The 13,688-nt window shown below is 34.7% G+C and overlaps 1 protein-coding gene across 1 annotated transcript; it reads right to left on the bottom strand.

Annotated features, from left to right (window-relative positions):
* Positions 1–4,536: 4,536 nt before the first annotated feature.
* Positions 4,537–10,051, bottom strand: LOC147551073 (transcription initiation factor IIA large subunit-like). Its single transcript, XM_086667434.1, has 11 exons — positions 9,608–10,051; positions 8,783–8,947; positions 8,066–8,188; positions 7,742–7,796; positions 7,163–7,221; positions 6,334–6,459; positions 5,912–6,085; positions 5,770–5,809; positions 5,488–5,657; positions 5,210–5,293; positions 4,537–4,815 (listed from the first exon to the last, which is right to left on the bottom strand). Exons 1-11 carry the CDS (start codon positions 9,725–9,727, stop codon positions 4,792–4,794), a joined length of 1,140 nt encoding a protein of 379 aa, XP_086523560.1. The 5' UTR covers positions 9,728–10,051; the 3' UTR covers positions 4,537–4,791.
* Between the last annotated feature and the right edge of the window lie 3,637 nt (positions 10,052–13,688).

Raw genomic sequence — 13,688 nt, forward strand, 5'->3', positions numbered from 1 at the left:
CCTCAATATTGCGATTGATGATGAAATACCAATTGTTGAAGATGAGGGAGACCCGATGTTAACTATGACCGAGAACATCCTTGAGGGCAAGGATGTTGTCAAGGGAGGAGGAATGATAGAGAAAGATATTCTTTATATTTAAAATTAAGAGTTTCTATATTTTGGAAGATATTCTATAGTTATTTAATATTAGGAGTTTCTATATTTTATAGTTTCTAAGTAATTTAGGAGTTCCTATATTTCTAGATATTGAGTCCTAGTTGAAGTCTAATTAGGACTCTAAATTGTTTGGTTGTAGCCTATATATATGGATGAGTTCATAGTAGTTAATACATGAATCTTGAAGTTATTAAGAAAGTTTTCTATTAGTATTACGTTTATCTTTAGCTGACCTAGAGAAGGACTTAGGTTCTTATCAATGTGACTCACTTGCTCCTCACATAACCGACATTTGATAGAAAATTAGCTTTTGGGGGTTAACGACTTAACGATAATCATTTTAGGGGTGCAATCTTAATATCGCTAAATAAATGGGGATCGGTTACTAAATAGCTATATCTCCCAAATTACTTAAAATTGTCATTTTCTCTCACTTAGAGCATCTCCAATGGGGCACTCAAACTCCTACACTTAGAGTGTCACATATGATTTTTGAGATTTTTTTTTTTTAAACTTCTCCAATTGAACACTTTGTTAGACACTCTATTATGAGGCGGATGCATTTATAATAGAGAATGTCTGCTTGAGTTTCTCTTAGAGCATCTCCAATGGGACACTCTAATAAACACTCTAAAAGTCTAGTTGTCAAGTGTCAAATAAAGATTCTCTTTTCTAGTGTCAATATAGAGACACTCTAAATTTGTTTAGTCTCCAATGGAGATTTCTAAAATCTCTTTACTTAATACATATGTCACTTTTAAATTGAATATGGAAAAAATAGTTGAAAAGAAAAGGTTTTCATTGGTTTAAATTTTAAAGTGACACTTAGAGAGTCTCAAAGAAACACTCTAGCTTTAGAGTTTCTCTCTCTAGACACTCTTTAATAAATGTGTCCACCTCATAATAGAGTGTCTAACAAAGTGTTACATTGGAAATGGTTTTTTAATAAAAACTCCAAAAAATCATATGTGACACTCTAAGTACTAGAGATTGAGCGTCCAATTGGAGATGCCCTTAGTGTCACTTCATCTATTTACTTTAAAATCATGATTTGTAGTGTGTCTAGATTGGAGATTGTTTTTTATTAGAGTGTCTCTAAATGACCACATAAGAAAGAGACACTTTAAAGATTTACTTTTGAGTTTTGACACTTGACACCTAAGAGCATCTCCAATGGGACACTCTAACAAACACTCTAAGAATCTAGGTGTCAAGTGTTAAATAAAGATTCTCTTTCCTAGTGTCAATATAGAGACACTCTACATTTGTTTGGTCTCCAATGGAGATCTCTAAAATCTCTTACTTAATACACATGTCCCTCTTCAATTCAATAGATAAAAAGTAGTTGAAAAGCAAAGTTTTCTATTGGTTGAAATTATAAAGTAACACTTAGAGAGTCTCAAGTAGACACTCTCATTTTAGAGTTTCTCTCTCTAGACACTCTATAATAAATGTGTCCAACTCATAATAGAGTGTCTAACAAAGTGTTCCATTGGAGATGATCTTTTAACAAAAACTCCAAAAAATCATATGTGGCACTCTAAGTGTTAGAGATTGAGCGTCCCATTGGAGATGCTCTAAAATTTATAGAGTTTTTGTTGAGTGCCCCATTGGGGATGCTCTTATTAACCCATAATCTATCTTCCCCAATCAAAAAATAAAAGATTAACCCATAATCTATCTTCCCCAATCAGAAAATAAAAGATGGAGATTTGAGTCAATAAGATTTAAAAAGAGAAAGAAAAAGAACAACACCTCCATCACCCAAATGAGAATTTTTTTAACTTTTGACTGTTAAAGTAAACAAATATTACAATTTATGCCACCCTCATTCATCTTTTTGACTCATCAATCTCCTAGTCTATGACTCTATTCCTTCTCATCATCAAAACAAGATCTCTCTCTCTCTCTCTCTCTCTCTCTAAAAAGAAAAGGAAAAAGAACTTGTGCAGCACACGCTCACGTTACCTTCTTCCCACCTCCTATAAAAACCCCCCTCTCTCTCCTACTTGCTTTCACACAACACAAATCCCCTAATCTCCTCAACTCTCTCTCTCTCTAGTTTCTCTCTCTAGACTTACTAATCATATCTAACATGGCTGATAAACAAGGAAGAAACTTCGGTAAAACCGTCGATAATCAACAACGCCGACCAAGTAGACTCCAACGCCGAGCTCCGGCTTCTATCCAAGTCAATCCTGCCTCGAGTTTCGCGTCCGGTTGGAAAGTTGCGATCCCTCTTTTATCACCGTTGGCTTTATCACCCACTTCACCTCCTACCAAATTCGGAGATCGGACGACTGAGATCTCATCGACTTCTTCAACAACATCATCATCATCATCGTCTTCTTCTTCTTCTTCTTCTTCTTCATCGTCGTCAAATCAAGCGGTGTCTGATAAATCTAATTTGAAGACGTGGCAACATCCTAGCAGTCCATTTCATTATAATCCAACTACTAATAAACCTGCAAAATTTGCTTCCTCTACTTGTGTTCCACGTTGTAGATGATGAAAGAGAGAGAGAGAGATTACTCTAACATACATTATTGGTACATCAATTTTCGATGTAATGCATTGTAATGGTTATTGATTTCCTATTAATGGTCATACAATTTATTAGTATTAACATAATTATTCAATTCCTTATCTAATATTATCTTCTCACTTCTTTGGGCTTATGTTTCAAAGTGTCATTGATTACTTCTACATTAATGGTCAATATGGATAACTACTAAGTTTGGAAAGTTAAGTTGTTCGTGGCATCGCTTCCAATTATTCAGCACGATGGTCTCTCATATAATGTTTTCGATATAGAGCATTGTAATTTAATCACACATTGTCGAATAGACCTAATGTGTTGCCCCACATGAAGGGTGTCGAAGAGACCTAATGTGTTGCCCCTCATAAAGGGTCAGACATCTTTCTTATATACGTTTAAAAGTTGTTAGGTCTTGAAGTGTTGAAACGAATAATGTCAATATTACTTTACTTTGAACGTTCTTTCATTTCAGGGGTTTTTGTTGATTTTCTTGAATAATAAGACTTCTATGATGTAGAAAATGAGCCAAAAATGTTTTACCCTTTCGTATTTGAATTCGTCTTCACTTAATTTTAAGATTGGGTTGAGAATTCAAACCTTTTAGGATTGTTATATATAATATTAATTCAAAGCTTTCAAGATTCTAATCCGGTCATATCCAACTACTTTCCTCCTTGGTCTTTTTTTTTAAAATGAGACTTGTTTATTTATCTCTTCTTTGCCACATGATTTCCACCATTAAAACCTAATTTTCCAACTTTTTGTGTACCTTTTTTCAGAATCAAAACAAAAATCATATTAAAATATATATCTTTTCTTAATAAAATCAAAGTTTGCTGTTTAATATTAGGTGGTGGATGAGATCTAATGTCGTTGATTATATTCCTATAAGACTGCTTATTAGGAGTTTCAATGCTTATCAATGAATTATTCATTATATTAAACAAAAAGATCAATACTTGTAGAAATTTATTACGTAACAATAATGGTTTCTTTTCTTCCCTCCTCTAATATCATATTAGTCTATATATGTAAATTACTTTCTAGTCGTCTGATTCAACGCTTCTGATACTGTAACTACTACCTAAAAACTTTTCTATATTGTGGATTAAGACATTCATTCGTAATTCCATCCCCTTAACTTGTCCGAAAAATGTCAAAATTTTCCGACCCTACACTTTGGTTAGGGTTGAACCTAACCCTGCCTAATTTGACCACTCTTTGTATATTGGCTCATACTATTTTCCAAGGTCTTAATTTCCTTTAAGACCAAGTAGAGACTAGAAGCTGAGTTTCAATAACATAATTCATATATATCACTTTCACATGCAAACATCAAAGGGTCCACAACTTTAAATTTAGGGTTTATGATAGAAGCACAAAGGTGAACAATCAACTTGAAACTACTATATAGTTGGTAAATGGTATGTATAGAGAGAGAAAAGCATATTATTATTGATAAGTTTGTCCAAATATTGACAATGTATATTTAATTATTTCAACATTTGTTTTCATTTATTTGTCTTAGTTTTCTTTGACTCGGATTCTCTTTTTCTAACAAGCTTTTCGAGTAAATTATTAAATTTGAAACAAAGTTTGCTTGTCTTGTTTGGAAAAAATATGCTGATTCATGGAGCACTAAAACCCCTTCTTGCCTTGGTATTCATCTTCATGAGATCTTTGGGAACTTCTCAAAGAAATCATTAAGGTTTTTCGAAGTGAAGTTGAGTCAACCAAAAGATGGGTATGGTTCAAAAGATCTAGGTTTGAACTTTGAACCCATAACCTTCAACAAAATAGTAACAACTCAAAATAACAAAAAATTAAAAACTTTGAGATTGTACAAGTACTGGGTTTTTTTAAAATGAAACTGAAACAGTACAAGTATCTAGTGCTTTAAGGTTACCATGAATGGAGTACTATGAAATGTCAGGTAGAAGGGACTCTGATTTATACAAACAAATACATGTACTCATTGAGCCTCCCAAAATCCACTGTTTTCTTTGTGTCTACTGGATCCACTAATGGATCAGATACTCAAAAAACATATAACAAAATTCAACTCAGAAAGTCGAGTCGGATAGACGATCAGCTTAGAAGTCAAACTCACCAGTTGCCTGCAATATAAACCAACGAAATGAAATCAGGAGACGCGAGGCGGAAATGCAATCAACAACCAAGTAGAGAGCTTAATTGCAACTACACGCTTAAACTGCAGTTAAATTAAGCAGACACGAAGGTTTAGAGCTGAAATAATAGTTGTCTGTTTTATTCCAACCGACTTCTAAGTTCTAACTCGACAAATATAATCTAGGTTTTGCAGTTTGTCTCGGTTAGGGTTATATACATGTCCCGAGAACAAATACATGTCGATGGCACGCCAAATGGGTGTCTAGACTCTAGAGTTCTTATATACCACTTCACTTTTTTTTTCTATTGTATCAATCAAGCTGTGTTGATATTCGAAATGAAAGGATAAAATATAGAGCATTGAGTTAGCACTAAACCAACCTTTGTGAACAAGATGTCCTTGTTGTTCAAGTGTATAATCCCATCCTTGAGAATACATTTCCATCTGCTCTTGGTTCTACTCACCTGTAAGAATGAACAAGACACCCTTTAGGCTTAAAAGTATAGTGAATACTTGAGCTACTGGCAAATTAGACAACATTGTAAGGAAATAAAAAATATAATGTATGAGAAAAATTTTGTAACTCAGATCAGGTAAAGTAATCAGACATTTGATCTTATAGTAATAACATTGTGGGGGATTTAAAGCTTAAATATACCTTTTCAAACTGAGCCAGTACCAGATGATTTATGCTAGGTTCTTCATCTCCATCCTCAAGATCATCCAAATCATCTTCGTCGTCATCTTCGTTCAGAGGTGGTTCATCATCCTCACCAGCTTCATTTTTTGTTAGCTTTGGTGTCCCTACTTCATTGGCATTACCAGTATCTGTATTAAAGAGAGGCTAGATTATTTAAATATGATTTTTGGTTGTTTAACCTGAAATAGAAATTTAAAAGAAAAATCCAGATAAATATAGTAGACAATATCACTTCTTTACCATAACAAGTTGGCGTATTGTAGTCTTCAACACGAACACCCTTTCCACCATAATTAAATCGGCAAAATAGAAATTGTCAGAACTTGACCCTGTGTAAGCTGAAATGTCCAACTAGTCGACATTGAAGATGGTTTTCACTTACATCGTTGTAATTATCGTCAAATCCGTCAAGCTGAGGAATGGCTGAACAACCTTCTTCCCTGGTTTTAATTATCGACTCAATCACGGCATCAGCACTTTCTCTCTCTTGAAGGCTAGACTTAGTATGCTGGGACTCGGCATGAAATTTAGTTAATGAGCTTTCTGCTACTGGAACCTACATTAAAAGCGCAATCATTTAGTTTTGGTTCCTTACATGTTAGTCTGCAATCCTGGTAAAATTTCAATCCAATATTAGGTGAAACTGGTTAACAAAATAGAATATGATACCTAATGATTCAAATAATAAAGATCTTGAACACAACTGTTCTTTAATGTCAACCATATGATTGTACGGGGAGTCCAAAAATATCTTGATAGAAATTGTGAAGTATATGGAGGATTTTATAGGATAGAATACTTGACCTTTTCAAGAGATAAATCCAAAGAAGCATCTGCTGACCCATCTTGTTGAGGAATATATCCATTTGGATGCTGATGTGGAGGATATTCATCTCTTTTCCTTTTTCCTGAATTCAGCATGAAGAAGTCCTGCAGAGCATAAGTGTCAGGCATTATTACACCATATTCTCCGGATTTCTCAAAAGTTGTTCCCAAAACTTGGACTCAACATCTATGAGTTTAAACATGACATGGAAAAGCATGTTGCGTGCATCAGAAAGCTAAGATCCCACAGTTCAATAACTTGACACTGAACCTCATGTGTAACGGCTGTTAAAAGTACAGGTCACCTTCCAAAGTATTTGAGCATATTCAGTCATACCCAATTCAATCAATCAGACACCAGTTATAAAATATACTTCAAAACGATGTGCACTTGAGTTTGTAATCAACAATAATGTTTGATTCAGTGATCATTTACTGGAAGTTCACACGACAGAAATACGGTAAGAACTGAGACCAAACTCATTGTGTCAGACTATCAAGATCAAAACAGAATACTTAATGCTTCACAACCACCATTTAACCTCATTAACCCGATTCCCTGTAAACGTGATATTGCTCGTCTCAAAGAGATTTGTGTCAATATAGATGTCTACCCATACTTAAAATGAAAATTGGCAATATTTTTACTAAATTGTAAAAACAATTTGAAAGCAGATGCATAAGATATATTCTTGAATACATGTAGTCATGGAATTCGCAATGAACACATTATATCAAATCGTTGAATTCAGTAAATTTACAAGGTAATCAGGAAAAATGATGTAAACAAAAATAAACATAGAATCACCTTCATTGGAGGTTGTGGCTGAGATAGTCCACCCTCTTCCTCTCTCCCTTCCTCATAAGCTGAGAATCAATAACATATGACATAAGTTTCAAAAAAAAATAACGTGGACATAAGGTGGGAGGATAAGTGTGTTTTTTACGCTTTTGCTAATTGTGATATGAAAAATATCAATCTAAGGAGGATGTTGAAAGAAGTCCAGAAAATCACGTTTAGAACATGATAGTAGGCAAAAAGACAGAACTCCATAAATCAAAGATGCGATATGTATGAGTTGTAAGGGTAAGAAAGACCAATTACATTAGAAAGAGAAATGATTTTTAAACAAGTAATTTGAGGTAGATGAAAGATTTATCAAGTTATAAGTAGAAGTAACATAAGAGCAATAACATGAACCACTAGGCACTGCTCTGGTGTTAGTTCATGTTTTAGAAGGTAAGCAACACAAATGTAGGACTTCGTGTCGCTGGCTTCTACTTTGGTAATTGAAGAGAAGATTTTGGATCTCTAAATAGGGTATTTAATACTTCAAACAAATTTTGTGACTGTCAAGGAAAAACATTATACCCAACCATAACTTACCAACATTGACATCAACTCCAAGAGGCCTCTGATTTTGCCATGGAGATGGTTGTTGCTGCAAGAAGTGAAGTTGATTCAAATATTTAGTATGAAAATAAAATTTATATTACAGATAGGATCCACCATCCGGAGAGGATACGAACAGGTCATATAAGAACGAAAATATAATTGTCAAACTCGTATCACTTGTAAATCTCTCCACCAGAGAGACTAGGGTTCAAATCTTTACGTTCTAAAAAAAGCACAAATATCAAATCAAGGGCAGACAAAATTTTGAGGAAATAACGATTACACTCTAGAAACTTTTAAGGAAAAAAACTTTACCATGTACATAGCAGGAGTTCCACTATTGGAATCCGTTGCAGTCCCAATATCAGGAGTTGTACCGTATTGATATGATCCAGGTTCTCCAGGTAAAGGCGTCTGCATTGGAGTCTGTAAAGGTGTCTGCAAAATATTTTAAAGAAAGACCAGAATCAAAGTCTAGTAGCAAGACTATATTTCACTATTTAATCACCAAACATTCAGTTTAAGCTCTAGAGAACATGTTGCCGCTTTTTATAAATCTTAATTAGTTGGCAAAAAGAATTTAGCATGTATATTTGTAGAATGGTGCATGGATTAATTAAGATTGAAACTGAAAAACAGGACATCAATTAAGGAAATTAATTTTATTGTAGGCGTACATAGAAAGTAACTGGCCAAGATTGGGTTGCTGGCCCTATCGTATACAAGTCCGGAACGTAGACATGGAAAAGCGAGATCCTATTTGATATGGAAACTAGAGTACAATATTCATTATTGCTGGAATATTAAATGGAAGAATCATCATATTCATAATTCATGTCTATTACGTAATCCCGGAAATCGGACACCAATAACACAAACACAATGTAACTTCAAAGAGTAAAATAGTGAATCACAACGATGTTCATTACTTAAAATGGAAAACTGGACTACAACATATGACATATGCATTCGACATCCTAAACAACACAAAACTAGGCATATCAATATAACAGAGTAATACAACAATCATACCGGTGGAAAAAGCATATCAGCTGTTGGAGTTTCATATACTTCTGTCCCTTCATATGGTACATTCAGATCATGAACAGGAGTTGGACCACCATTACCTCTAGGAGCAGTGTTTCTTTCAATAGGACCCTGTATAGCCCCACATTGCATCATCTTTAATTCCCATAGCTGTTAAATAAGAGTTATAACACAAACCACATTTAGAATCAGAATTTCATACAGCAAATGCTCAGGCAACTATCAAGTTAAAACTAAAACGTATAGCAAACAAACACCTAAACAAATCCAAATATGTAAAAACTTTCACACTAACACTGTAATAGGTATATATATTATATACACATCAATGGAACCTAAGCAAGAAGCAATGGATTAATCAACCTATCATCAGAACATCAAATAAACAGTAAACCCTAATAAAGTTTGTGTAGGGGTAAGTGAGTAAATCAGACCACCACCCCCACCCCACCATAAGAACCACCACACATAAATTTCGTAGAGGCAAAACCCTTATCTTTACAAATTCCAATATATTTAAGATCCGAAAAGAAGATGCTTCGTTTTCAGGTTCTTTTTACACACACAAATCACAAAAGTAGTGTTCCAATTGGATGAAGCAGAAGCTATTAAGTGTATATTAGTAATAAAGACATCAACTTTCTAATCTGTAAGCTGATCCAATACCAGATCAACGAAATCTCAACCCAAACATCATAATCAAGTCTAACCACATAAATATAAATGGAAACACGAGATCTAACAAACCCTAAAATTGAAATCATAATAATCAAGAATCATCTGAATAATGAAAGAAAGTGAGTAATATACCCCTTGAAGATCGTTAAGAACAGAATCATCAACGCCTTCATTGACGAACTCTTCTCTTAACTTACTCACAACAGAATCCACAACGTTAAGATAAACTGTGGAAACAGTTGTCGACGACATCTCAAGACGTTCGTTCGTCTTCAGAAATTGGAGAAGTATACGAGATGCGATCCGAAAAGGGGGAAAATTGATATCTTTAATGAAATTGAAAGTAAGTAATAGTCAAAGGAATTAGGGTTTGTGAAGATTCAATATGAGATCTTTGTGATTTAGGAAGAGAAATTGTGAAAAGGGGAGATTTTTTTAAAGTGAGGAGATATATAAATAGGTTTTGGCATTCGCAGGAGGGAAAGCTCTCTCGAATCCTCTTATTTCTCTCTCTCTTTCTTGAACGCTGAGATGTGGTTTCTTGTCCGCCCTTTCTCTCTCTAAAGAGGAAAAAGTGGGTCCTACCCTTTTACTTATCTCCTATCTGAAGCTTCCACGTGGTGGAGAGATGTCAAGTGATGGGTTTTCGGTAGGTTGAACTAGGGCCCAGTACAAGATGTTAGGCTTGGATCATACTGGGCTCGAATAGCTTACTCTTCATGGGCCTAGTGGTGTCAAGGGGCCGAGCTACCCTATAAATGTGAAACCTATAAGAATACCTATAGATCCAAAAACAAAAGAAGAAAACACTATCGGGTGGAAAAGCTCTGCAGCGGAGGGATTTTAGGGGTTGGTGGCGCAACCTCCTAATTCCTCTCCCGGAGCAGTTATTGGCGGTTTTTCGTTTGAATCTTTGATTTTCTCCCTACAATTCCTCAAACCGACTCCAAAATCTATCCCTGGTCTTCCATTTCTATACATCTTCTCAGTTAATATTCACTTTAAATTTCATGATTCGACATAAATAAGTTCCAAATCGACAACTCTCCATCAAAAGTTAGATCCAGTAAAAGAGAATCGATTTTTGCATCAGTGTTGAACGAAGATGAAGATGAACTTTAGAAGATTGTGGTAAATCTCTCTAATTGAGAATTGAGATTGTACTCCTAGAGAGAGAAAATAGATCTATCAAAAGAGGCACATATTGTGTATAAAAAATAACGAAGATCTGTGTTTCAAGTATAAAACCACTAGAAGAGAATCGACATCATAATCTCTGTGTTGGATGGCATTCATTCTAGTATCGTCATATTACTACTTATTTAGTATAATTTTATTATTGTTGATCTTATATGATCCTTAATTCGTGACCTTTAGGGTCCTTGATTCGTAACCTTTAGGGTTTTGTTACTTTATTGTTGCTATCTTGTAATTCTTAGAATCTCTTTTCTTTTCTATTGATCTCCAAAATTCTGTGGAGTTTGGGGTTAGATTTAAAATAGGATCAAGGAATCCAAGAGATATTTTGAAGTCTGATTCCAAAGATTTGGTTTTTTCTTCCTCGGACGGCATATACAACATCCCTCGGAGATAACGGAATGAAACCAAGCGTTAAGAGAATCTAGGCCTTCAATTACCATTCAATTCATCAGAAGAGCAAGCACCACTGACGCGTTTTGACTTAGCGCATTCAACATAAGTCCAAAATATCGGCAACATGTGTTTTTGCCCCTTTCAAGTTCAATTATTATGTAATCCTTGATGTAATGTTACTAATTGTGGACATTGTTCTTTGATGAATGAAAGGTTTATTCAAAAAAAAAAAAAAAAAACAAAAGAAGCTTTACTTTTCATAAACTAGAACTTGATTAAGTATTAGTTGAAGGACATTGAAGTGTAGAATTCTCTTAAAATGTTGACATCGCATAGAAAATCGAATACGGCTTTTAACATGTAAGACTGTACAACAATTCCATAAACACAACTTGGTATTTGTAAAGCATTTTCATAACCAACTTGGTTTTAGGAATTGCATCAGTAGCCAAATAAAATGACAAGTTATCAAATAATCTAATTCGATCGATTGATAATTTGAAGAAGAAGAAGAAGAAGAAGAAGAGCTCACTTTGCTCACGTTGACTTTATGGAATTCGACACAATTCATTGTCTGCCTTAAAACAACAGATGCTTAGACTGAAAGATCTTGTATGACTACCAAAAAGTACATCTTATCTAGTGTCAAGTTCATTTACACCCTGATTACACCTACCTATGGTACCTAGGATAGATATCAACTTCACAAAAGCCCAGCACTAGTAGAGATAACAAAGGGATGAGCCTTAGAAACTTAAGTGGATATAAACAAAATCCTAAATTGAATTTAGATTTCATATTATGTTTTGGAGAAATGAACCATCAATGCATAAATCGGGCTATATATGACGATAAAAACTATCCGCGAAAGACACGGTTTTAGAAGAATCTAAGTCGGTGCAAAATATGAGTGCACTAGAATACTGGGTATAATGTTCCATGGTGTATGCATAATTCCTGACGCAATAGAAGATCCTTAAGTCTAAAGCAGATATAAGCCACGACTTTCGAGCATAGCTTCAGCATTGATTTCCGTACAAACATACAAAACGGGTTTAAATCAACGTCAAGTAGGATTATAGACCACATTTTTAGTTCAAAGTACTTCACCATATATGCAAACAATATACTAAACGTATTTAGCCGTCATACCTTATTCATACCGTTGTCGAGCACTGACACCCGCTAGACATTTCCCAAGTTGACATAATCCTATGATACAGAGGATAAATCAACTACGATGGAATCACATCTCAGTCAATTCATAAAGTACGATAAATCAAGTACAATGAAATGTTACTAACTGAAAACAATAGAAAACCATTCACTGTCTCATCCAAATCCATATTACACTAACATTGTTTAAATAAAATGTTTCAAATGAAAAATAAAAGCGATTTTAATGTGTTATGTCGTATATATTTTCCACTTGTGCTACCAAGAGTGTCACTTCAGAGCTTTTCTTCATTTTTAGGGTACATTGATTGAAGTTGTTTTTTGGAAGCCAAGATTGAAATTATTTCAAAAGGTTAGATAATCCATTATGAAATTGATTCAAAATTGTTATACAAATTTAGTTAGTTTAATGGTTTATATTCAAATCGAATAAAGTAAAAGCTCAGAACTTCATCCCAAGAAGGTTAAGATTGAGCTCTTAATCCTCCCTCTCTCTGTCTCTCTCTCTCTCTCCAAATTAATTCCAATATCTTTAAGAAAAAATAACACAGATATCCAATTTTCTGTCCACAATCGCAACCGTGGTTTCTTTTCCACTTCCTCAGTTTTTCTTCCACCTAAAGGAACTTGTCACCGGGCCTCTTCGGCCCAGCTTTACTTGTACACTACCATTCCTAACAGCAAACCCAGCGGTGGGTGTGGGCTCTCAAATTCAAGTTATTGGGAGCCCAGCGCACACCCTGGTTGTCCCAAGAAGGAAGCTCCTCTGTTGGGTTCTCCGAGAGGCTAGGAGTCCCTCCCAACAAGCCTTTGGGCTTTTTCACTTTTTTTTTTGTTTTCTCTGCAAACTTTTTCATCTTTTGTTTTTATAAATTTTTTATTACCTTTTTTCTTTCTTCTCAAATTTTGAAAACTCAAATATAAAATTGGGTAAAATATGAAAGTCAATTGAACCCTCCCAAAAACTAGATCAAATTTGAAACTTGGAACTAATAATTTCATAGTTGGATTTAGATTAGAATCCTACACGCGCACAAACAAGTTAAAATTGAATTGAAATCCAAGAGGTCCCCAACATGAAATGGGAGTCCCCCATTGTCTCAATTAGGTTTGCTCTAACCGAAAGAGTTTCTATTGGGATCCATCCCTTTTCGCTTGGGTTGAGCCTTTCTTAAGCCCACCAATTAAAAGTAATAGAGGAGGAGAAGGTCTTCTTTCAGAGACTGCTCATTAGTGAACGAAAGAGAGAGTGGGATTGAGGGAGGCCGAGTACGTGAGTTAATGAGTGAGTGAAAGTGAGAAGGGATGTAGGAGATGGTTATGGTGATTGTGGTAAAAGAAGAAAAATAATGAAAAAAAAACTTGATAAAGATTGTAGGCAAAGGTCAATTGGTAATCTACTTGCGTCGATCGGTTTGAGTCAAGATAAACGAGAAGGAATGTA

This window comes from Eschscholzia californica, unplaced genomic scaffold, assembly GCF_041429995.1.
Source record: "Eschscholzia californica isolate CP2 unplaced genomic scaffold, dmEscCali1.0.p SCAF_3, whole genome shotgun sequence".
NCBI lineage: Eukaryota > Viridiplantae > Streptophyta > Magnoliopsida > Ranunculales > Papaveraceae > Eschscholzia > Eschscholzia californica.